Source organism: Desmodus rotundus, chromosome 3 (assembly GCF_022682495.2).
Source record: "Desmodus rotundus isolate HL8 chromosome 3, HLdesRot8A.1, whole genome shotgun sequence".
Classification (NCBI taxonomy): domain Eukaryota; kingdom Metazoa; phylum Chordata; class Mammalia; order Chiroptera; family Phyllostomidae; genus Desmodus; species Desmodus rotundus.
Window position 1 is genome coordinate 107,800,902 of NC_071389.1, and position 25,550 is coordinate 107,826,451.

The 25,550-nt window shown below is 41.9% G+C and overlaps 1 protein-coding gene and 1 non-coding gene across 3 annotated transcripts in view; both read left to right on the top strand.

The window, feature by feature from the left end:
• Positions 1–18,814, top strand: part of FLT3 (fms related receptor tyrosine kinase 3) — a 63,036-nt gene extending 44,222 nt beyond the window's left edge. For both annotated transcript variants that reach the window (XM_053920458.2, XM_053920459.2), the window contains 9 exons: positions 1,156–1,266; positions 2,142–2,295; positions 4,423–4,505; positions 5,872–5,999; positions 9,652–9,774; positions 11,624–11,735; positions 12,083–12,182; positions 12,690–12,795; positions 18,268–18,814. In XM_053920458.2, the coding sequence (XP_053776433.1) occupies positions 1,156–1,266; positions 2,142–2,295; positions 4,423–4,505; positions 5,872–5,999; positions 9,652–9,774; positions 11,624–11,735; positions 12,083–12,182; positions 12,690–12,795; positions 18,268–18,390 (1,040 nt within the window). In that variant the 3' untranslated portion in view covers positions 18,391–18,814. The remainder of the gene's footprint in view (positions 1–1,155; positions 1,267–2,141; positions 2,296–4,422; positions 4,506–5,871; positions 6,000–9,651; positions 9,775–11,623; positions 11,736–12,082; positions 12,183–12,689; positions 12,796–18,267) is intronic.
• On the top strand, positions 17,105–17,210 carry LOC112296234 (U6 spliceosomal RNA). The gene has a single exon (XR_002973861.2). It is a non-coding gene; the product is annotated as a U6 spliceosomal RNA (small nuclear RNA).
• Positions 18,815–25,550: the final 6,736 nt, after the last annotated feature.

Consider the following 25,550-nt stretch of genomic DNA (forward strand, 5'->3'; position numbering starts at 1 on the left):
ATATGAAAGTGCTTTGAAAATGTTAAGCACGCCATAAAATGTATTATTTTGGTTATGAGGAATAAGACACAGACAATTGAAAGCCACGACTCCCTACAAAACATGAAGCAGCAGAAGACATGAGGTGCTAGTGGGTCACAATGCACAAGTGACGGATCTCATGGCCAAGCCAAGATGTTGGAGATAAGATACCCCTGACAGCATCAGCACTCTGGAAAAAGCCACGATAAAGGCTGGGATGTCTTCCAGGACAAAATAAAGAGACCTGGAAATAGCTAATTAAATCTTCATTGAAATAAAGAAAAGACTATGTTCGTAAGAAATAATAAGTTAACAGAGGGGTGGGCGCCTGGGGCCTGGTGCCTGGAACCTGGAACCTGGAACCTGGAGAGGGAAGACTGAAGACCCTGTTGTTGTCTCGAGGGCTCCAGCACCCACCTGGGCAAGGGTGCCCTGGCCAGCTGGCATGTCAGGCTCAGTGACACAAGACCTTTGAGTTCCTCAGTAATTACTCCCCTGCTATACTTCTAAGCATAAGTACAATTTGCCAAGCTATCTAGACTTTTCCTCCAGGGAGAGAATGCACAGGTCAGTGGATACATTCTAACCTACTCATCAGTTATATTTCTTGCTATCAATTAATGAGTCTCTGGAGAATTTGGTTACTGAGAAGTAGTCCTTTTCACCCGTTCACCGTTGAACCCACTTACAGATTTAAGGTTGTAGACCTGAGGGCCAACAGGCTGGAGTCAGCCACCCACACTGACATTCCTGTCTCATTTCTCTATGAATCCAACAAATTCAAGAGTCAAAAAAATATATGTTTTTTTTTCCTTCAGCATGTGTATTAATTTCTGTGGAGGAAAGCTATTGTTCTTATTTGGTCTATTTTGCTTTTTGAGGGTCAATATTAAGGATTTTTATTTTGGTAGAGGGATACCCAAAAGAAAGGCACATTTTAGATTTAACTTTCATAGTATTACAATATTTGAAATCTTTCTTAAAGCAGGATATTATTCAATATTCATGTAGTGGTTTATGTATTTTCAAAAATTTTATGCAAATCTGCTCTGAACTGAAGAAAGTTTTAATTTATTGATTGACCTACAATTCCCATTTTACTTTAGTTTTACATTTATTCTCTTCCATTGACAGAAAAAGCAGACAGCTGTGAACGAGAAGCTCTCATGTCTGAACTCAAAATGTTGACTCAGCTGGGGAGCCATGAAAATATTGTGAATCTGCTGGGGGCGTGTACACAGTCAGGTAATCAATTCCCACTGAAAACTCCCAATCAAGCATAGTTTAGCTTAAAGACAAAGAGGGCATTTGTTCTCATATGTTTCCTCTTCTCTCAGGCACAGTACAGGTCCTCAAACCCGAGTGGAGTTAGGTATGAGTGCGCTCTAAACAGATGGCCCAGTGTAGACGAAGAGGATGCCTCTCTTTATAGGGATATGCCCCATGATTCTAGCCTACTTAAAAACAGTCACCACGCTGCAAGTGTACAGTTTGTAGGTTCTCTCTCTACATTCTTCCCAGCTTTGAAGGGCTGCTGGGCTTGGCTGCCACCCTAATGGGCTGCTTCAAAGAAGCACAGCCCAGGTGGGATTTCAAACTTTATTTTCTCAGAATTCAATGGAACACACACCTTGATTCTTTCACTTCTGCCTAGAAATAACATGAACCAGGGTCATTCTTTCTGGGACAGCTGGCCTGGTACTGGGACTAGAAGAACAGAAGAGAAAATGGATCTCAGAGGAGATTAGGAGATTAGGAGATTAAGCACAAGTTTGTCCCTCCTCAGGCCAACCACAAATCAGCATCTATTTTCATGCTCATCATGCAACTGGCTTATGATCTCCAGTTGCAAACTGGAGAATCCAGGTGGACAGTGATTATTGGTGAGGCCACATGTACAAAGGCTAAAATGGAAGGCAAGAAAAAACTATTGTACTTTCCAAAGGAGTTTGAATGAAAGGCTGAAATTGAATTTAAAGTGTAAGAGACAGGCTCAGAAAAAGTTGTATTCTCCCAAAGTCAGGGAAGTAGTGAGCCCTCATAAAGATGTTCCCTGCTGCACAGACATCTGGAAAATTACTTGATTCCTTTACTTACAATTAAAACTGTCACTATTTCAGGGCCAATTTATTTGATTTTTGAATATTGTTGCTATGGCGATCTTCTCAACTATCTAAGAAGTAAAAGAGAAAAATTTCACAGAACATGGACGGAAATTTTCAAGGAACACAATTTCAGTTTTTACCCCACTTTTCAGTCACATCCAAATTCCAGGTAAGAGAACAGGCCAAGGTTTCATGAGGATGCGTTCTGGGACACATACAAGGTGTGACGGTTAAACATCTCACAGACTCTGGCCAGCTTCAGAAGCCATACTCTAGCATCGTGGAGTCTGGGGGTTCTAAGACCTAGAAAAGTCACTTATCATTCTTAGAGTTTCCCTGTTGACTTGGAACAACGATACCTTTCTTGCATGACAGGCACTGTAGCTAAGCCAGTCTCTGTCCACCTGTGCCTAAATGACACCCTACACACATATTTAGTTTCCACTTCCTGGTTAACACATAGGTATTAGTGAAAGAATGAACACTTTTTCCAAAGTCCTAAACATGTTCATAGAGTCCTGGGAATATTGCACAAAAGAGTTCTAAACTTATAAATTGGATGAATTTATTTATTTATTTATTTATTTATTTTTATAAGTGAGATTTTGTTAGAAGATTTGATGTATTTATTTTTTAGAGAGAGGGGAAGGGAGGGAAAAAGAGAGAGAGAGAAACATGGATGTGTGTGAGAGATACATTGATCGGTTGCCTCTCACAAACCCCCAAATGGGGACCTGTCCCACAACCCAAGCATGTGCCCTGACTGGGAGTCAAACCAGTGACCTTTAGGTTTGCAGGCCAGTGCTCAATCCACTGAGCCACACCAGCCAGTATAAATTGGATTTAAAAAAGTAGGATAGTTCCATTGATGTAATGTGATGGGGACAGAATAAAGTTGCGGTAACATTGGTCTCTGCTCTGCATTATATATTCCCCACTTGTGGGACTCCTGAGTGGCTCTCGGCCCTGACAGATTGCTTGTTTTCACGTGTATGGACGAGGGCTGGAGAAGTTTGGTGGGATGCTCATCCTTATCCTTAGAAATTTCTTACTAATTATTGAATACTTGAACATTATAGCTTTGTAACACCTTTCTCTGAATAAATTTATAGGCTCTGATAGAATCATTCCTCAATCTATAGTGCTTTCCTGTTTCCCTGGATGTTGGGAAAGCTCTCCCTTATCCTAAAGGCACATTTATCAGTCTTTTTATCTTTATCAGGCGACTTTTGGAGAGTGCATTTGAGATCCAGCTTTGTTTGCTTAGCATATGTTTCAGTGCAGGCCTCTAGCCTTCTAAGGCCTGAGACAGACCCAACATCTAGAGCCATGAGGCCCCACTGAGATCCCCGTGCACACCTTTGTGCAGCTCCCTTCACCGATTTACACCTGTCACAGTAGTTCATTTCTCAGTTCACATCCTAAAACTGAGACAGTTCTCATGTCATGTGTGTTTTGGAACAGAGAGTCTTTCCTGATGAGTCAGGTGTGCATGACCAGCAGTCCTTGGTCAGTAATAACCAAGGCTGGTGAACTCGGCACCTTTGATTCAGTCAGTCACTGGAGTACGAAACACACCAAAGCAGTTACTTTTGGAATATCTGTGGCCTGAAAGCTTTAAGCCATTTTCCAAACATATGGCAACTGTAAGTTGGGGTAAACTTATATTCTGGAATAAATTGAATCATTGTGTGTATATAATACACACAGAGTTCCTCAGGGAAGGGTTCTGTATCATATGCCATAAAAGAATTGGCATTATTACTATTTATTAATTTCACAAGAAAAGGAAATGAGCTTTGCAAAGGTCGCATTGAGAAAAGGAGGGCGGTAGGATATGTAAGAGTCCCCGTAGGAGATCTGCATTACTTGAGCTGCTAACGGAGTTTAGAAACAGAGGACCCAGTTGCACTCTTTACTAGCTTCATGAATTCAACAAATCATATTCAGCTCCCTAAGACCAAGTTTTCTTTTACAAATATGACTTTGATACCCATGTGTAGTAAGATCTTCTTTTTCCATGTGTAGTAAGATCTTCTTGTGGCAAGAATTGAGTGAAGTCATCTTTGAAGTGTTAGACTCCGTACAGATACCAGGCTCACTCCTCGCCTAGTTAGACTGGCCCAATTACACAGGTGTTTTTAATTCCGCAAAAAATGGACAAGCTGGTGCTGTGCTTTTAATTTAAAAGCCCATTTATAATTGCAAGTCATTTCTTTGATAAATCATATTTTTTAAAATAAAATGTCTACTTAGAAGAAGTACACAAATAAGGAAATAATAATTTTTTTAATAGTATGCCCGGTTCACAAGAAGTTCAAACACACCAGGACTCGGATCATACCTCAGGGTTTAATGGGAGTTCATCTCAACCCAAAGGTAATATTTTATCCTAATTAGTAGCACTTAAAAGTAGAAATGAATACAAGAATTCTGTGTTAGCTATCTTTTATTTTAATGTGTAAATGCAAAAGCATGTTTTACTTTGCTATGGTTATCTATAGGCTTGATGAATGCATACTTGTTTTGAAAGTAGTTAAAAATCTAAATGATAGCTTAACTGGATAGAACGGTAGGACAGATAAAGTGCTTCCCAGATAAGGTAAAGTTAAAGGAGTTCATCATCACCAAACCCTTATTATATGAAATGTTAAAGGGACTTTTCTAAGAAAAAGAAGATCAAAACTATGAACAGTAAAATGACAATAAACTCACAACTATCAACAATTGAACCTAAAAAAACAAAAACAAACTAAGCAAGCAACTAGAACAGGAACAGAATCACAGAAATAGAGATCACATGTAGGGTTATCAGTGGGGTGAAGGAGGGAAGAGAATAGGGGAAAATGTACAGGGCATAAGAAGCATAATTGGTAGGTACAAAATAGACAGGGGACGGTTAACAATAGTATAGGAAATAGAGAAGCCAAAGAATTTATATGTACAACCCATGGACATGGCCTAAGGAGGGGAGGGAGGTTGGAAGGTGGTCAGGTGGAAGGTGGAGGGGCATAAAGGGGAGAAAAATTGGGACAACTGTAATAGCATAATCAATAAAATATGCCTTTAAAAAAGTAGTTAAAAATCAATAGTTTATGTATTGTGAATCTTATGTCAATGTTTCACTAATTAACACTGAGGGCTATTTTATTTGGTCACATTATTCTTTCAAAAGTCATAAATTATGACTCATGCTATTACCTGAGCAGTAGAAAAGATACTGAGTTCTGGAGTCAGATAGGAGTTGGGGTAACCTATGGTTCCTTCACTTTCTGGCTGGATGAGTTTGAATAAATTATTTAACCATCCAAGTCACAGTTTTCTCATTTGTAAAATGGACCTAATGATACTTCCCTCATCAGACTATTAGAAGGATTAAATGGAAGAACATTAAGTGTACAATGTGTTTGGTTGATGTGAATTATTTTCCCAATGTGACAAACTACCTAGGGCAAAACAAGAGCATCTGAGACGCCTTGGCTGATCCAGAGGCCATCTATCACCAGTGCAGCTAGAGAGTTAGTAATTTATCTCTCCCACCAAAAAGAGTCTTTAGGTGACTCTTCAGAGGCTGTATAGTTAGCTCTCAGCATAAATAGCCCTTGTGTTACCAGGAAAATGGTGTGAGGCCTGCACTCATATATCTTGGCACCTCACCTAACTGTGGCTTTAGTAACCACACAGAGATTCGATAAAGCAACTTCGTAGAATCTTGGCAAAAATGAGGACCAGTTCTATTTTACAGATGAAAGTGAATATGAAAACCAAAAAAGGCTGGAGGAAGAAGAAGACTTGAATGTGCTTACATTTGAAGATCTTCTTTGCTTCGCTTATCAAGTTGCCAAAGGAATGGAATTTCTGGAATTTAAGTCGGTAAGTTCCTTAAGGAAGAAACTAACAACAACAGATAATTCTGAAAAAGAGAGTGTTTTTCTTTCTTGTTTACTTGAACTTATGTTCCTTAGTCTGTCCTTCCCAAGCCTCTTCCACTGTGGGAGTCACCTAGAATGTTGCCTGGCTGTTGGCTGATTATAGTGTAAAGGCTCAGGGGCCCTTCTTAGATACTGGTTATTAGAGCCCTCCCCAGCTACCCTGACAGGGCCACACAGGAAGTGCTCAGGAATCCCTCCTCACAGCGCGGAACAGCAGTGTGGGCCCTCCCTTAGACAGTTCAGGGTGCCAGGCTGTGCCTTGCACAGGGGCGTTCGACCTGAGGAATGAGAGGAGGCTCAAATGCAGAGTTCTCTGCTGGCCAAGCCAGCCACCCCAGGTGCCTTTGTCTACTCTTCAGTGTCCCAGATGCCTGCCTACTGCCTCCCCAGATCCTTCAGGGCTGTGATGACAAGATCCAGGAGCCTGCCTCCCACCTCGGCTCTATCTCACTTGTGCGTTCTTTCCATTAACTGCTTCTTAGCCCTGCTGTTCTCTGACACTTCAAGTGTCTCCTGCCTACAAGCAGATTCAAACCATTCCCCCAGCTACTTTCTGTCCTCATTTGCTTACCTTCCATTACCCTCTCTTTATTTCCCAAACTTTTTCCTCCTCTTTTTTTGGAGGGGGGAGGTCTCTTATTCTCTTCCTCCCTCTCTCTTCCACTTCCCCCCATTTGCTTCCTCTCTCCTCTTTCTCCCCAAATTTGGAGAGAATAATTTCAAGTGTATTTTTTTCCTTTAAAAAATTAGTCTCTAATATAACGTTACATGCCAGTTATATCTCAATTTTTAAAAAAATTAATATGAAATAAATCAATAGCTTTGAAGACTAGAAACGACTAAACCTCGAAGACATCTTGAGATAAATAATAAGAAACATCTGTAAATGAAAGAAACCTGTGAAACTTCACCAAAGGGCAAAAAAGGGTCATTTTTCTCCAAATTAATCTGTATATAGAAGTGGGCAAAAGTGGGCTTACAGTTTTTCATGTGGAAAAAGACATTCAGGTTACGGTTATTACAATAGCTTTATTAGCTCTGTGTTTCGCATACTCACAACTGTAAACCTACTTTCGCCTACCCTATATTTGGCACAACCCCAATGAGAAGTACAAGGGTTTCCCCCACCTCTCCCTTGGGGATATTAAAAGTGCCTGTTACCTTCTTTTCCAAATATAGGCATCCTTACTTAACAATGGTTTTAAAAAATTACTGTCTCATAGTTTTTCCTGCCCTTCATCTTTGAGGCACATTCTTCTCTTCATCTCCTTCCCTGCTGCTGGATTCCTCTTGTCTGAGTTTCTTTATCTGTATCATCACCTGTGCGACTACAGTATGTCTACAATAGTACTTTCACAGGGACCTCCGCAGATGTTGGAGAGTTATCCACCTGGTTCGTCTGACCTGGTTGGCTGCCTGTTACGTTAAGTAAATGTTCAAACTGCTCACAATTGGGGGTCAAGGAGCACTGTTATTTCTTCCTTTGGGCTTGTAATAAGAATTTTTGAAGAATATCCAGTGTCTTAGGCTCTCTCCCGTTGTTTTCCATGTAGCCTTCCCCCTGAATCATGATGGCACTGGCTCCTGCTTTTCTCCCTCTTTGGTTGCTCCTCAGGTCCATCTGTAAGCTCTGTGACTCCCTCAGACAGGGGTCCCTAAACCCCAGGCCATGGACCAGTACCGGTCTGTGGCCTCTTAGGAACTGAGCCACAGAGCAGGAAGTGAGTGGTGGACTATCAAGCGAAGCTTCATCTGTATTGACAGCCTCTCCCCATCATTCACATTACTGCCTGAGCTCTGTCTCCTATCAGATCAGTGGGGGCATTAGGTTCTCAAAGGAGCATGAACCTTACTGTGAACTGTGCATGCGAGGGATCTAGACTGTGTGCTCCCTATGAGTGATTTAAATCAGTGACTAACTGTAGCATGATAAATATTGTGTTCCAGCAAGATCTGGGAACCCAATTGAGGGACAGGCACAGAGACAGACCTGGGGAGAGGTGGTACAGAAAAACCTTTCTGAAGGAAAGCCAGCAGGGAACATGGGATGGGGTTAGGAATATGGAATCAGTATGAACAGAAATGTTGAGAAAGGTCAACATGTGTTTTTTTAAGATTTTATTTATTTATTTTTAGAGAGAGGGTAAAGGAGGGAGAAAGAGAGGGAGAGAAACATCAGTGTGTGGTTGCTTCTCACATGGCCCCCAATGGGGACCTGGCCTGCAACCCAGGCATGTGCCCTGACTGGGAATTGAACTGGCGACCCATTGGTTTGCAGCCTGTGCTCAATCCACTGAGCTACACCAGCCAGGGCAAGTTCAACATGTTGAATGTAAGATTCATTGGGTCACAAAGTAGGACTCAGTCCAGTAGACACTTGGCTATGCCTATCTTAAGCTCAAGGGAACTGCTGGATTGGAACTGGAGATCTGGGTGATGGTAGTTGCATCCCGGGGTTTGGATGAAGTGGCTCAGGGGAAGATGCGGAACCACCAGAGCAGTAGGAGGAGTGAGCTGCATAACCCACAGAAAGAGGGCTGGCCTCCTACAGGTCAAATCAAATCTTGCCTGGATTGATGTTGTGTAGGTCATCCCAGGGCTTGACCAGAGCAGCCTGGGCAGCCAGTTAGGAGGCAGGCTGCAGGGGCCTGGTGGGGAAGTGGGTGAAATGTAAATGGAACCTGCAGGCTGACAACACTCCCAGAAAACCAAATAGGGAGGAAGGAGAGCTACAGGAATATGACTCTTCATGGTTTTTGCTTTTATTTTTTAAGTATTGAAGGCAGACCTTTGGACCTTTGCTACTAGTACCCTGTTCTTTTAAAAATCTTCCCTTTTAGAATTAATTTTTTTAAATATTTTTATTTATTTATTTTTAGAGAGAAGTGAAGACAGGGAGAAAGAGGGAGAGAAACATTGATGTGTGAAAGAAACATCAATCCAGGCATGTGCCCTGACCTGGAATCAAACCAGTGACCTTTCAGTTCACAGGCCAGCGCTCAATCCACTGAGTCACACCAGCCAGGGCTAGGGTTAATTTTCTTAACAGATCACCAGGATTAATGTCACACCGTGTTTCATTTCAGGGGTTCCTTCTAATTCCAGTTTAGTCAACCATCCCAAATTTATTTTTAGTTTCCTTCTGAATATTTCATTTTAGGTTACCCCATTTTATTGCCAAAGCTATTTTCCAGTCAGAAAAGAGATTATTTTCTCCACCCTCTCAATAAGAGTGCTGGAAGACAGCCTCTGAAAGTCCCTTTGGGAGCTCACCAGAGGGCTCCATCTCTCAGTTATAGCAAGACACGACATTGGCTAAGTTTGATCTCTTTCCTGAGAACCTGTCCCCTTTGGCCTCTGGGAATGTTCCATACACGGCACAATGTCTGCACAGCTGGAGAAGGGAACCCTGGGTTCACTGACGGACTTGGTGACATTTCATGATGACTGGTCATGCCCCAACAGAGATAAGACACCACATGAACCGTACATTCGTCATCTGTAACTCCTCCTGAACTCAAAGCCAGGAGAAAGACTGAATGCTCTGAGCCTCTACACCATAGCAAGTAACACTCCAATGTCATTCCTTATAGTGCGTCCACAGAGACCTGGCGGCCAGGAATGTGCTGGTAACCCGTGGCAAAGTGGTGAAGATATGTGATTTTGGACTGGCTCGAGATATTATGAGTGATTCCAACTATGTCATCAGGGGCAACGTGAGACTGCTGTTTCTTTCCTGTTTTTCTATGTTGATTTGTGTTTTGTCGTCGTCAGGGTGAACATCTACACTCATTACAGGGTGTTGATTAACATCCAAATGAGTCCTTGCAGCAGTTTGCCTTCTTACGCTTACCAGGTTTTCTGTAGCTTCAGGGAATATTCCATTTGTAATAAAAGTTGAGCAAAACAGCAACACATCTACCCTTGGGCTAGTCGGAATAGGTTAGGGCCCTTTGAATGCAAGCCACACTGAACAGCAGTCTCATTGCTTGCCTTTATTTCAGTTCCCTTCATTAGAAAGTGACTATTGAGTTAGGTTTCCAATGATGGAAATAGCTAATAGTTATAATAAAGCACTTAAAAATACAACATGTAAATTAAATATAAATTCCTAAAACACACAATATTTAAATTAAATATTAGTCAATGAATATTTGTTATCCTACTACCGTTACACAGGGAAACCTAGAACATGACTAAGTCTACTTGTTTAAACAAATGAGGACAGGTGTATTATTGACAAGGGAAGTGTTAGAAATACTAGATAACATCGTGTAGTTAGTTGAAAGAGTATGGTTGTTAAAAATTACAAACCTGGATTCAAGCCCCTATTTTTCTTTTTGGCTCTTCATTTTTGGGAATTCTAGCTGCTTTCTTGTCCCTACTTGTGACATAACAACAACAACAAATGCTGATGTCACGCTCACAGTGTGTGAAGGACTGTCTAAGTGGGTTACATATATTGACTCAGGCAGTCCTATAGTGCCCATTTGTGTGTGAGGAAACCGAGGCACGGGTGCGTAACTGGTCAGTGGTTACACAGCCTGTGGTTAGAATGTGAAAGGTCTCAGCCTGTGTGTCCGTATTCCTGTGATGATACAGTATTTCGCATGAGGATTATACACTGACCTCAGCATCGTTGTGGGGACAAACTAACAAAACTCACACGAGAGCTCCTGTCCAGGGTAAACATCCAATAAATGTTAAAAATCAAATTCAGCTGTACTCCCACTAGACTCACACAATCATCTTAGCTGGTTTGAGATCTGTGCCTCATTGTAGCTGAAGTCACAAATATGATGAATGTTCATCTGTGGCTGTGCCGTGTCTACCCTACCAGCTTCCCTTAGGTGGGAAGCTGAATCGCATTTGCAGCCACAGTTCATTCCCTCAGTTGATGAAGTTGATTATATCAGCTCATCAGTTTGTGGAGGATTTAAGACAGGGGTTCTTTTTAAGATAGGGCTGAGTTTTGATTTTACTTGGCAGAATAAGTGTGCGCTGTGAAGCGGCCCTCCACTCACGAAAAAGAAACTACTACGCCATGCTCTTCGTCCCTGTCTGGATTCTAATCTGAGGCTGGACTCATTGAAAAGCCCCGTTTCATGCTGGAAAGTATTAAAGCCACAGAAGCCAGCCTGCCATCATTTCTGAAAGTGATGATGCTCACTCCCTTCACCACATTGTAGTGGAGAGCATTTTCACTATAGTTCTTCCAAGAAATGCTTCAATGGAATAATGCACTGATTCACTAGTATCCCCTCACCTCTGGGCAACAGACTGGCTACTCCATAATGGAAAGTTTCTACTGTTAAACTTCCCAACTGCAAGCACAAGTTTTTGTTCAAGATAAGTTTTAAAGAAATATGTTTTTTTTTTAAGGTTACTACATTAGAATGTTAATTTTAAATGAAACACTTCTGCTTGAGGAATAGCTTTTCTCAATTAAGCATTAAGAGTGCCCTCAGGAAGATAAAATTTATTTTCTAGCTTACGATAGATAAGAACGAAGTAATGACTGTCCACGGAAACCTCACCACTGATCTCCTCCTGGATCTTTCACAGGCCCGCCTGCCTGTGAAGTGGATGGCCCCTGAGAGCTTGTTTGAAGGGATCTACACAATTAAGAGTGATGTCTGGTCATATGGAATATTACTCTGGGAGATATTCTCACTTGGTAAGTTCGGCAGTTTGCTGCGCCCTCTGGGCCTGGGGCTTCAGGAGGGTCTGTCCCTCTCCGCCCTTCCCCAGCTCCCAGGTCCAAGAGTGGGTGAAATGCCACCTGGAATGCACCCAGGGTACATTCTGTTGCAACAGGTGCCACTTGGCGCTTTACTTGCTGGTGTCGGCAGTTCTGTCTTCAGCCTGTGGTGCACTTACCGGCAGAGCCACGGCTCCCCCCCCCCCCCCCCCCCCCTGCACAGCCCAGCATAGTGCAAGTGCAGTGTCTGGCCCGGGGGCACTCGCCACACGTCTGCTAACTAAGGATGAGTACATGCTTTCTCTCCCCAATGTTTTCCTCAGGTGTCAATCCTTACCCTGGCATTCCAGTTGATGCTAACTTTTATAAACTCATTCAGAGTGGATTTAAAATGGACCAGCCATTTTATGCTACAGAAGAAATGTAAGTTCGCACAGACTGTAAAGTGGCTGAAATCAGAAATGTGTGGTCTGTCTAGTTCCCAATGCATGAAAAAAAAGTAAAACTTCTTACTGCAAAGCTTATATGATTCCTCTTTAAAAAAGAAAACTCCTCCTTTGTGTTTGGTGGAGGGGGTGGGGGGCAGAGGGGATGGGGGTGGTTCTGAACAAAACTGAACCTTTCCTGCCCTGAGGTGCTCTCACTTCTAGGTTTCAGTTCCTCTGCTTGAGGGATCCGTGAGGGTGACAAGACTCCATCTCCTGACTTCTGGTCCACGCTGTATTTTTTTAAAGGCATTTCTATTTATTGTTGCATTTGTCCTTTCTGATTTGAGTTCAAAATCTAGTTGAGTACTTGCTATGTACTCAAACGAGCATGCCGCAAACAAGCAGCTCCCTGGCAATCACTGGCATTTCATTATATGAAAAATGTTTCCTATTTCTTTGTTCAGATTTCCTCATCTCGCTGCCTGTTCTGGTACTCTTGCAGATACTTTATAATGCAGTCCTGCTGGGCTTTCGACTCAAGGAAACGGCCATCCTTCCCTAACCTGACTTCGTGTTTGGGATGTCAGCTGGCAGATGCAGAGGAAGCGGTACGTGGCAGCACTTTCTCCCTCGTGACAAGAAGGGAAGCAGCGAGAGCACTTGTTGCTGGTTTCCTAGGAACCAAAGGCACCAAGTTGTCTTCCTCGCCCCAGCTTGTCCTGGTCACTCAGTAAGAGTTATGTGGGCTGATACGCCGGAAACTAATGTAATATTATATGTCAAGTGTAATTGAACACTTTTGCAAAAAAATTAAACTTAATTTTAAAAAAGAAAAAGGTAGTATAGGTGAGACATACTTATTGATAAATGATTAGTGGGGAGGGAGTTTCTTCCTGAAAATATCAGCCAATGGACTAAGAAATTAAATGCTTTTAAGCATCAGGTGCAGAAGACTAGACAACTAACTAAAACTTAACCCCTGACCTACCTTTCCTAATTCAACATGAAGCTTCACACAGAACAATGATGCAGTATAGTAGAGTGGGAAGAACATGGACCCAGAGCTGTGACAGCCAAATACCAGCTCTACTGTTCTACCCACTAGGAGCGGTGTGCATTATGACAAATCACTTTATTTCTCGGGGCCTTAGTTTTCTCACCTATAGAATGGGTTACTAAGCTAGATGATCCCTGAATTTCAGGAACATGGAATTACTTCGACGACTCTTCCCCTTATCAGTACTACCTGGTGCAGCAAAAGGAGCCGTCCCCTAGGTGAAGTGAGCAAATGATAGTACCTAGGTTCAAATCCTGGCTCCGTCATTTGCTTCTGATAAGACTCAAGTCACTTAGCCTGTTCTGGGATCTGAACAGACCCCAGAGCCTTACCGACAGGGGGTAGTAACAATCTTCCAAGTCTCTAGCCCTTTGCCCAGCAACATGTTTTTATCTCCACACTTATCTACATATGTTCAGAGCCTGTTCAGACCTTATCTGAAATATGGGATTAACAAAGCTTACTTTGTGAAATTGTAAGGAATGCTTAAGGTGACATAGGTGAAAAGACTTAGCACATAGTGGGTACTTAGTAGTTACTCAGTAAATGCTAGTTAAATATAATTCTGATTCTTTAAATGAATTGTCTGTCTTCTGTTTTAAAATTATTGAGCATCCGTTTTCTTTTTTTAAATATATTTATTGATTATGCTATTACAGTTGTCCCATTTCCCCCCCCTCACTCAACTCCATCCTGCCCACCCCCTCCCTCCTACATTCCCCCCCTATAGTTCATGTCCATGGGTCATACTTATAAGTTCTTTGGCTTCTACATTTCCTATACTATTCTTACCCTCCCCCTGTCTATTTTCGACCTATCATTTATGCTATTTATTCTCTGTACCTTTCCCCCCTCTCTCCCCCTCCCACTCCCCTATTGATAACCCTCCATGTGATCTCCATTTCTGTGGTTCTGTTCCTGTTCTAGTTGTTTGCTTAGTTTTCTTTTGTTTTTGTTTTAGGTGTGGTTGTTAACAACTGTGAGTTTGCTGTCATTTTTACTGTTCATATTTTTTATCTTCTTTTTCTTAGATAAATCCCTTTAACATTTCATATAATAAGGGCTTGGTGATGATGAACTTCTTTCACTTGACCTTATCAGAGAAGCACTTTATCTTCCCTTCCATTCTAAATGAGAGCTTTGCTGGATAGAGCAATCTTGGATGTAGGTCCTTGCCTTTCATGACTTTGAATACATCTTGCCAGCCCCTTCTTGCCTGAAAGTTCTCTTTTGAGAAATCAGCTGATAGTCTTATGGGAAATCCTTTGTAGGTAACTGTGTCCTTCTCTATTGCTGCTTCTAAGATTCTCTCCTTCTGTTTCATCTTGGGTAATGTAATTATGATGTGCCTTGGTGTGTTCCTCCTTGGGTCCAACTTCTTTGGGACTCTCTGAGCTTCCTGGACTTCCTGGAAGTCTATTTCCTTTGCCAGAGTAGGGAAGTCCTCCTTCATTATTTGTTCAAATAAGTTTTCAAATTTTTGTTCTTCTTCTTCTCCTTCTGGCACCCCTATAATTCAGATGTTGGAACGTTTCAAGATGTCCTGGAGGTTCCTAAGCCTCTCCTCATTTTTCCGAATTCTTGTTTCTTCATTCTTTTCTGGTTGGATGTTTCTTTCTTCCTTCTGGTCCACACTGTTGATTTGAGTCCCAGTTTCCTCCCCATCACTATTGGTTCCCTGTACATTTTCCTTTGTTTCTCTTAGCATAGGCTTCATTTTTTCATCTGTTTTTCGAACAGATTCAACCAATTCTGTGAGCATCCTGATAACCAGTGTTTTGAACTGTGCATCCGATAGGTTGGCTATCTCTTCCTCACATAGTTGTATTTTTTCTGGAGCTTTGAAGTGTTCTGTCATTTGGGCCTTTTTTTTGTCTTGGCGTGGCTGTTACTTTAAGGGGCGGAGCCTTAGGTGTTCACTAAGGCTGGTCGCCGCGCTGTGACGCTTATGTGGGGGCGGGGCTGAGAGGGAGCAATGGCTTGCTTCACTCTCCACCGGATCCCAATCACTCCCTCCACTACCCACAGTCAAATTGGGCCCTTCTGGTGCTGATTCCCAAGTGGCTGGGCTTGTGCACACTCTAGGCCCCTGTGGGTCTCTCCAACAACCTCTCCTGTGAGGCTGGGAGTCTCTCCTGCTGCCGCCCCAACCCCCACGGGTGTTTTCAATCAGAGGTTTGAGGCTTTATTTCCCTGCGCTGGAGCCCTGGGTTGCATGGTCTGCTTCACTCCCCCTCCATTTGTCCCGGTTTATCTGTGCGCTAATGTGGGGCTGTGGGGTCTGCTACCTGCCGCTCTGCCTGCCCTGTCCTCCACCACTCTGAGTCCGGCCCTCTCGGTTTATCTGCGCGAATGTGGGGCCGCAGGGTCTGCTAGTGGTCAGACTGCCTGCCCAGTTCGTCCCACACTCCGCCAGTCTCAGTCCCGCCACGGCCATGTGAGTCCTCTCCACCCCGGTGCCTGTCTCCGCCCCTACTACCCGTCTGGATGAATATTTCTTTTTTTATCTACTTGGTGTCGGACTTCCTTGCTGTTCGATTTTCTGTCAGTTCTGGTTGTGCGAAGAGGTGCAGTGTGTCTACCTACGCCATCATCTTGGTTCTTCCTGAGCATCCATTTTCAATTCTGTGTCTCTATCAAGGCCTGTGTAGATGGTCAGTGCCCCCACCTCCTGCTCTGGCTTTTTAAAAATCACATATAGAAACAAAGTTATTTTCAGAAAACTATGTCCAACATGTTGGGGGACATAAAAAGCCCCCAAGGGACTATAGGCTATTGAATAGATGACCTGTTTACGGTTAATGAAACTATGAAATAAATGGAAAGAACAGTGATAGAGAGAAACAAGAAATGAACTGTTTGAGTGAAGAAAAAGGGCTGAGTGATTTTTACTTGCTGGGGGGTTAGGTATGGATTCTCAGAGGGGTCTTTGAACTACGGTGAAGAATGCATAGTATTTTGGCCATTGGAGAATGGAGGGTTAGTAGTGTGTTCCAGGCTGGATGAACTAATATAAAGGGTCAAAGCTGAGAAATTAGAATGGGAAATAGGTGGTTGTGGCTACAGTATTGGGTGAGGGGGTGGGGGTATGGGAGGAGCAAGACTGTGAAGGTAGTGTAAGCAACTGCTAGGTCCAGTCCACAAAAAAGGTGTATTGTTACCATTCTTCCCTAAGAGCAAAGGCACACTGTCATTATGCAGACTGGGTTGAAAGGATGTATGTATTTTTTTGTTTTCTAGAAAGAAAAATTCAGAGTAGGAAATAGTCCTTTCATTTAACACTATAACCGATTGTCTAAAACAAATGAATGACAACGACAAATACAGAGCAAGGAGTGGGGGAGTGGAGGGGTCTGTCAAAATTAAAGAATGCACCACCTCTACTTCATAAGGAGTTCTTATAAATAATAAGGAAAACATGTCAGCCCAATATACAAGGGCAAAGAGATAATGAGACTATTCACAATTAAATGCAAAAAGCCACTGGAAACAGAAAAAGATGTTTAACTTTGCTTATCATGAAACACATGTAGATAGGTATGGAGATAAAACATGTTGCTGGACAAAAGGCTAGAGACTTGGAAGATTGTTACTACCCCCTGTCGGTAAGGCTCTGAGAAAAAAGTCTTCCCAGACACAGCTGATAGGAGTGGAAATAAGGAAACTGTTCCTCAGCGCAGCCCAGGTCAAGTGTGTCACAGTGTGCATCCCCTTTGATCACCTCCCCCCTGCTCCCAAAGACAGGCATGGTCACGTGTGCACTTCTTCACTTTATATTATATAAACAGTCCATCAAAAGAGTAGTTATGGTACATCAGTGCTATAGAACCCTAGGCTGCCATTAAAAAGATATGTGTTTGGTGCTTGCTTCAGCAGCACACATACTAAAATTGGAACACCACTGAGAAGGTTAGCATGGACCCTGCACAAAGGTGACACACAATTTGTGAAGCGTCTCATATTTTTAAATGACAACCAACTCACAACTATCAACAACTGAACCTAAAAGACAAAAACAAAAACCAAGCAAACAACTAGAACAGAAACAGAATCACAGAAATGGAGATCACATGGAGGGTTATCAGTGGGGAGAGTCAGGGGGACAATGGGGGGGAAAGGTCCAGGGAATAAGAAGCATAATTGGTAGGCATAAAATAGGCAAGGGAGGTTAAGAACAGTACAGGAAATAGAAAAGCCAAAGAACTTATATGTACAACCCATGGACATGAACTAAAGTGGGGGGAGGCTAGTGAGCGGGTGCAGGGCAGAGAGGGATAAAGGGGAGAAAAAATTAGGACAATTATAATAGCATAATCAATAAAATATACTTAAAAATAATAAAAAGATATGTATTCGTGCTTAGTAAATAGTGAAAATACATAACATGTAAAACCAACATCATAGTTGGTACATATAACATATAAACAAGATACTAGTAATTCAAAATAAGGTTCTGAAACAGAATCTGCAGTCTGAGCTGACCGACACGAGTTCGTGTGCGCGCATAGCACGCTGTCTGCAATGGTGAGTACCTCTGATGGTTTTAGCTTTTTCTATAGAACATTCTATATTGCTTATATTATCTATATGAACATGTATTAATTTGATAACCAGACAGAAGAGTAGAGCTGTTTCCATTTTTATAAAAAATAATTTTAAAAAATAATTAAAGGTCGCTAAATTCCCAAGTGAGAACTGAAGAATCAGTCCTCTGTATTATTTGCATAATAAAGAGATGTCTTTTTTTTGTGGCATTTCTCTTTTGTGGATTTTCTTCATGGCTTTAGGTTTTCTAGATGAAGATATTATATCTAAAAGTAGAAACAATAATGAAATAAAATATTTGACTATGATTCGATTTCTCCATTAATATAAGGACCAAAATTGCTTTGTCAGTTAACATATGGAATAGCCTCTAAGGCCTATGCATACTGAAAGCAAGTAATAATTTGTAATGTAGGCACATAGCATGTTAAGTCTTCCTCAGGTGATAAAGAGTATTCTGTCTCTTTCCCATATTCAGATGTATCAGAACATGGATGGCCATGTTTCAAAACATCCTTCCAGCTACCAAAACAGGCGACCTTACAGCCGAGAGGTGGATGCCGGGCTACCCTCTCCTCAGGACCACACTGAAGACTCCTAGAGAAACAATTTAGTCTTAAGGACTCCTCCCCACCACCTGCTCACCTTCAGCAGGTTATCGGTTACCAAAACAAGATTAACTTCACCACTAAAAGAAAATGTACTCTCAACTGCTGCTTTGCTGGACTTTTTCTCTAGAAGTTCTCTGTATTTACTCTTGTTTTCAAAGGAACTTTTGTAAAATTGAATTTGCACAAGGCAGGAAGAGCTTATTGGAGCATCTACCTACATCCAAAGGCCTTCTCAGGCTGGCTTGAGGGAAAATTGTGTACCTAAAGTATAGTATATTCTTGTAAATACATAAAACAGAAGCATTTTGCTAAGGAGAAGCTAATGTGATTTTTTAAATCTATGTTTTAAAATAATATGTAACTTTTATAGCTATTTAGTGATATATTTTATGAATGGAAATAAAATTTCTACCACAGAAATGTTTGTTATTGAATTGCTTACACAGTACATTTGGGGCAAGACTTACCCGGAGTCCATGAGCCTACTGAAATTGTGTGTGATGTTTTGTTGGTGAATGTGTATTTTTTTTTCCTACTGAAGTCTATTCTTTCATCAGATTCTTTTTTTAAAGATTTTATTTATTTAGTTTTACAGAGAGGGGAAGGGAGGGAGAAAGAGAGGGAGAGAAACATTGATGCGTGAGAGAAATATTAATCAGCTGCCTCTCACATGCGCCCCAACCAGGGACTGGGCCCACAACCTAGGCATGTGCCCTGACTGGGAATCAAACCAGTGACCCCTCACTTTATGGGATGATGCTCAACCAACTGAGCCATGCTGGTCAGGGTTCATCAGATTCTTAAAAGGACCCACACTCCTGCCTCCCAGACTAGAAGAACAGCTGATGTTGGACATCTGCTGTCTTCTCTGTAGAACTGCTTTGATGCAGTCCCCTTCGTCCTTTGAAGCTTAGCACTCTGCCTCCCACAGGCTTATAAACTTGGACTTGTCCTCCTTCTTACATGCCAGGTGTAGCTCTTGGTGAAGAACGTGGTGAAGTTCTGCCTCTTCTTTCTTCTTGTCCTTGCTTCTAGTATAGTGGTTACAAACAAGAGCTCTCCACCACTTTTTAGCTTTGTGATGTTGGGCAAGTAACTGAACTTCTTTAGGTCCCAGTTTTCTCTTCTGGAAAATCGAGTAATAATGGTATCTATCTTATAGGGCTGTTGTGAGAATTAGATGAATTACATATGTCTATGTGTGTGTTATAAATGTATACATATATTACACAAACATATAAATCACTTAGATCAATGCCTGGCCAATAGAGATAATCTAATGTCATTTGTGCTTTCTTTTCTGGTTTTAATTTTTTGCTGTAGATCAGGCCTCCATGAACTCACTTAGAATACACTGATTTCTTCTTCACCTAACTCTACTCCCCATCTTTCCACCACCCAGTGTTTTCTGTGAGCCACAGACAGCTTCATCTTCCCAAAGCATTGATCCGCATCTGTTACTCCTGGGCTGGAGAGCTTTCGGTGGTTCTGTGTTCTAACTGCTAAAGTCAGATCCCCAGCACTCAGCCCCCTGCAGCTGGTTAGACTGCATTTCCTGTATTGGATATCATGTCTTGTCTCTAGTCAAACCTCCCAGCCCTGTTCAGTGAACATGCCTAAGGCATTCTCATCTGTTTCTTCTCTTCACCCTCGCTCTACCTAAGATGCCAACTCCCTCCTCCTCTCCCTATTTAAGCCTTTGCTTCGTGACCAGACTGGTGCTCTGTCTTCTGCTCAGGTCTTTCTCAGCTCTACCCACCATTAGTGATGGCTTCCCCCACTGAAATCTTATTTGGGCTTTGTGTTTGTATCATCTGCTTGGCTCTGAACCTACCTTATGTGATGACTTATTTTCTTTTTATTTTTGTGGGGTTTTAGTGTATACATAATTTGTTTATTTCTTAATTTTAAAATTCTTTGTTTTTTTTTACTGTTGTTCAAGTACAATTGTCTGCCTGATGACTTATTTTCTTAAGTAAACATCCTTTTGAAAGTAGATATTTGTACCAAGCTGTGTGCCATACTCCTATCTGTACGTATAGTCAGGACACAACATTTTTTATCTACTTAAAGCATAAAATATGGTTGACATTAAAAATTCAAATAATTCTATGTTTTTACTTATAGTAATAGTGAAATTTCTCCTTCATGCACTCAAATCCTAAAATGCTTCTTTGGGGGAACCACTGTTAAAATTTCAGGTATATTTTTTCCATTTTCTTGTTTAAAGATCATTACATTGCTCACATGTGTTTACACACAAACACACATGCGGAGGCCTTTGGGGTTTTTAAACAAATATTTATTTATTTTTAGAGAGTGGGAAACAGTGATGCAGCAGAGAAACGTTGATTGGCTGCCTCTGGTAGACGCCCCGACTGGGGAGAGAACCTGCGACCCAGGCAGGAGCCCTGACTGGGAATCAGACTGGCAGCCTTTCACCCTGTGGAGTGACACCCACCTGACTGAGCCACACTGGTCAGAGCTTGTCTTTGTTTTTCACTTAAGTGGAATTATACTAGCCATACCGTCAAACAGCTTTTTATTTTTTACAAGATGCTGATATTTTTCTCAACTATATAGTTTGTGCACTAAGCATTTGCTAATTTCATATGCATTATGTCATTTAACCTTCATAAAAACCTTATGAAATAGGTACCAAAATTACACTAATTTTTTCCTAAAGAAATTGAAACAGGTTAATAACTTGCAGTCAGCAAGTCCCTGTTAACACTTATCTTGCAATTTCTCTTGGGCTCTATTATTATTTTATTTATTGTATTTATCATATTTATTTTAAATTGTGATTAAAAAACAATGTAAGACTTACCATTTTGACCATTTTAAAATTTTATTTATTTTTTTCTAGAGAGAGGGTAAAAGAGGGAGAAAGAGGGAAACATCAATGTGTGAGGAATATTTTTTAAATATATTTTATTGATTATGCTATTATAGTTGTCCCATTTCCCCCCCTTTATTTCCCTCTGCCCTGCACACCCCCTCCCACATGCATCCCCCCCCATTTCATGTCCATGGGTTGTACATATAAGTTCTTTGGCTGGTACATTTTCCATACTATTCTTAACCTCCCCCTATTTATTTTGTACCTACCACTTTTGCTTCTTAGTCCCTGTACCTTTTCCCCCATTATCCCCTGCCCCTCCCCACTGGTAGCCCTCCAGATGATCTCCATTTCTGGGATTCTCTTCCCATTGTAGTTGTTTGCTTAATTTGTTTTTGTTTTTATTTTTGTTTTTGTTTTAGGTTTGATTGTTCATAATTGTGAGTTTGATGTCATTTCACTGTTCATATTTTTGATCTTCTTTTCCTTAGATAAGCCCCTTTAACATTTCATATAACAAGGGCTTAGTGATGATGAACTCCTTTAGCTTTACCTTATCTGGGAAGCACTTTATCTGCCCTTCCATTCTAAATGATAGCTTTGCTGGATAGAGTAATCTTGGATGTAGGTCCTTGTCTTTCATGACTTTGAATATTCTTTCCAGCCCCTCCTTGCCTGATTTTCTCTTGAGAAATCAGCTGATACTCTTATGGGAAATCCTTTGTAGGTAACTGTGTCCTTCTCTCTTGCTGCTTCTAAGATTCTCTCCTTCTGCTTAATCTTGGGGAATGTAATTATGATGTGCCTTGGTGTGTTCTTCTTTGGGTCCAACTTCTTTGGGACTCTCTAAGCTTCCTGGACTTCCTGGAAATCTATTTCCTTTGCCAGACTGGGGAAGTTCTTCTTCATTATTTTTTCAAATAAGTTTTCAATTTCTTGCTCTTCCTCTTCTCCTTCTGGCACCCCTATGATTTGGTTGTTGGAACGTTTCAAGATGTCCTGGAGGTTCCTAAGCCTCTCCTCATTTTTTAAAAAAGATTTTATTTATTTATTTATTTTCAAAGAGGGGATGGGAGGGAGAAAGAGAGAGAGAGAGAAATATCAATGTGTGGTTTCCTCTCACGTGGCCCCCACTGGGGACCTGGCCAGCAACCCAGGCATGTGCCCTGACTGGGAATCGGACCAACAACCCTTTGGTTTGTAGCCCATGCTCAATCCACTGAGCTACGCCAGCCAGGGCTCTCCTCATTTTTTTTGAATTCTTGTTTCTTCATTCTGTTCTAGTTGAATGTTTATTTCTTCCTTCTGGTCCACACCATTGATTTGAGTCCTGGTTTCCTTCCCTTCACTGTTGGTTCCCTGTACATTTTCCCTTATTTCACTTTTCACAGCCTTCACTTCTTCCTCTATTTTGTGACCATATTCACCAATTCTGTGAGCATCCTAATTACCAGTGTTTTGAACTGTGCATCCGATAGGTTGGCTACCTCTTTGTCACTTAGTTGTGTTTTTTCTGGAGTTTTGATCTGTTCTTTCATTTGGGCCATATATATATTTTTTTGTCTCAGTGCACTTGTTACGTAGTAAGGGGCAGAGCCTTAGGTATTCTCCAGGGCGGGGCAACCCACGTCACTGCTCTGTGACGCTGTATGTGGGAGAGGGGTCCAAGAGAGAACAATACTGCTTGCTGGGCTCTCAGCTGGCTTTCAGTCACTTGCCCGGCTGCCCACAATCAAATTGGGCCCTTCTGGTGCTGACTCCCAGGTAGAGGATGTGTACGTTCTAGGACTCTGTGGGTCTCTCCAACTAACTCTCGTGTGAGGCTGGGAGTTCCTCCTGCTGCTGCAACCCCCACAGGTGTTTTCAGTCTGAGGTTTTGAGGCTTTATTTCCTGGCGCTGGAACCCTGGGTTGCGTGGTCTATCTCAGTCCCCAGTTGTTCCTCCTGGTTTATCCACACACAAATGTGGGCCCACCCTGTCTGCCATCTGCCACCTTACTCACTTTTCGTCCTCCAGCTGCCACCTTGCTGTGTGTCCTCTGGCTGCCCGTCTCTCCACCCCTCATACTGGTCTGGATGAATGTTTCTTTAACTCCTTGGTTGTCAGACTTCCATACAAGTTGATTTTCTGTCAGTTCTGGTTATTTGTGTGTTTTTAAATTTGTTGTTGTCCTCCTCTTGGCTGTGTGAGGCACAGTATATCTACCTAAGCCTCCATCTTGGCCTTGCATGAGAGAAATACTGATCAGCTGCCTCTCACGTGCCCCCAACCGGGGACTTGGCCCAAAACCCAGGCATGTGCCCTGACCAAGAGTTGAACCGGCAACCTTTTGCTTTGCTGGTCAATGCCCAACCCACTGAGCCATGCTGGTCAGGGCATTTTGCCCAATTTTGAGCTCAGTAGTGTTAGATGTATTTACTTTGTTGTGAAACAGATCTCCAGAAGTTTTTCATCTTGCAAAACTGAAACTGTCTACCCATTAAACAATCCCTCTCCTCCAGTCGCCTAGTAACAACCACACTGCTTTCTGTCTCTATGAATTTGACTCCTCTGGATAACTCATACAAGTGGAATCATACAGTATGTGTCTTTTTGTGTTGGCTTATTTCACCTAGCATATTGTCCTTAAGGTTGATCCATGTTGTAGCCTGTGACAGGATTTCCTTCCTTTTTAAGCTGAATAATATTCCATGGCATATGTCTACATATAACACATTTTGTTTCTTCATTTATCTGTTAATGGACATTTAGTTTGCTTCCACCTCTTGGCTGTTGTGAACAATGCTGCTATGAACATGAGCGTGCAAATATCTTGTTGAAACCCTGCTTTCAATTCTTTTGTATATACACCCAGAAGTGGGGTTGCTGAAAAATATGGTAATTGTGTTTTTAAGTTTTGCTGTATTTATTATTTTTAAAGACTCTGTTGTAGTGATCACATGTTTCTTTGGCCATCCAGTATCAATTCCCATTTCTTTTGGTAACAGTACTGTGAGTTGAGGTATCGCTTCTCCCTATTATATGCAATGTGGTGGAACTTATGTCAGGGGGCTTTGCCTTCTAGCCAAGGGGGACCCTTGACTCAAGCTAGGTGAATAAACACCCTCTCTTGTTGTGGAACTTTGTACCTGGACTGGATTCAGGCAAGAATGGAAACAGGAGTTGGAGCTTATCATTTACACAGTGTCAGTCCCTGCCTTCAGTGACAAGCACTTCCCACTTCTTAGTTCTGTGGAGTTGCTTTGGTCCCTCTTCTTGCCCAAGCCTTGGTCTCCAGTCTTCCTGTCAGATCAGTAAATCCTCCTCTGAGGCAGTGAGCCCAGGTCTGCCCCTGTTGCATACAACCAGAGAACCCTGGCCCAAACACCTGCACTCACTCAGTCTCCTTGTTGAGGGCTTCACCTGCTTTATCTTCTCTAGAAAGTCCTCTATGTTTTGGTTGCCAGTGGTCTTCTTTGGTCTTCAAGTGCTATGCTGATCTATCTTCACCAGCATACTCTTCTATCATCTTGATAGGATGTGAGGGAGTGGAGTCACAAGCATTAGTATGCTCTCTAACAGCTTGTCCAAAAATATTCGTGACTACAAGGAGGAACGTGAAAGCAAGTTAACATCTATAGGGACGCTATACTTTTCCTTCTGCCAGAGTGATTTCAGGGGGCACACACATTCTGAACCTGACTGCACTGTGGATGGAGCCGAGTGAATACGTTTGTACGTGGAACCATCTACCCAGCACACCCCTTGTTGTTGCAGTGTTAAAAGAACCAAAGGATTTGATTTCCTTGAAAATGAATATTCTATTGTTCATGAGCTTTAGCAAATGGCAGCATACTCTATACAGACTTCCAGATCTTGCTTCATTTTTAAAAAAATCAACATTATGCCTCTAAGATTGACTCACGGTATTACATGAACCTTTGGTTCTTTCATTCACCGTTATACTATGCGAACACAGAATCGTCATTATTTAGTCACTCTCACTCTGATGACAGTTGGAGTGTTTTGGATTGGTTACGGTAATGGGTTCACAAGTGTTTATTATATCATTTTACTTTTATAACATTTGTTATACCAAATAGGATATTTAAAAGGCAACATTCTCTAAGGACGGATGGCATTTACAATGAAATGAGATTGTATTAAACCCAGCTTTTACAACAGATTGGGTTTTGGTTTAGGTAAAGCCGTGTCCCTGACAAGGTTACACACAAGTGAGAACACAATTACGCTGATTTTGGAGATGCTGCTATTGCTTGGACAGCCTCTTCAGCCAGGCCTTTACAGCTATCTCACCAGTAGGTGGC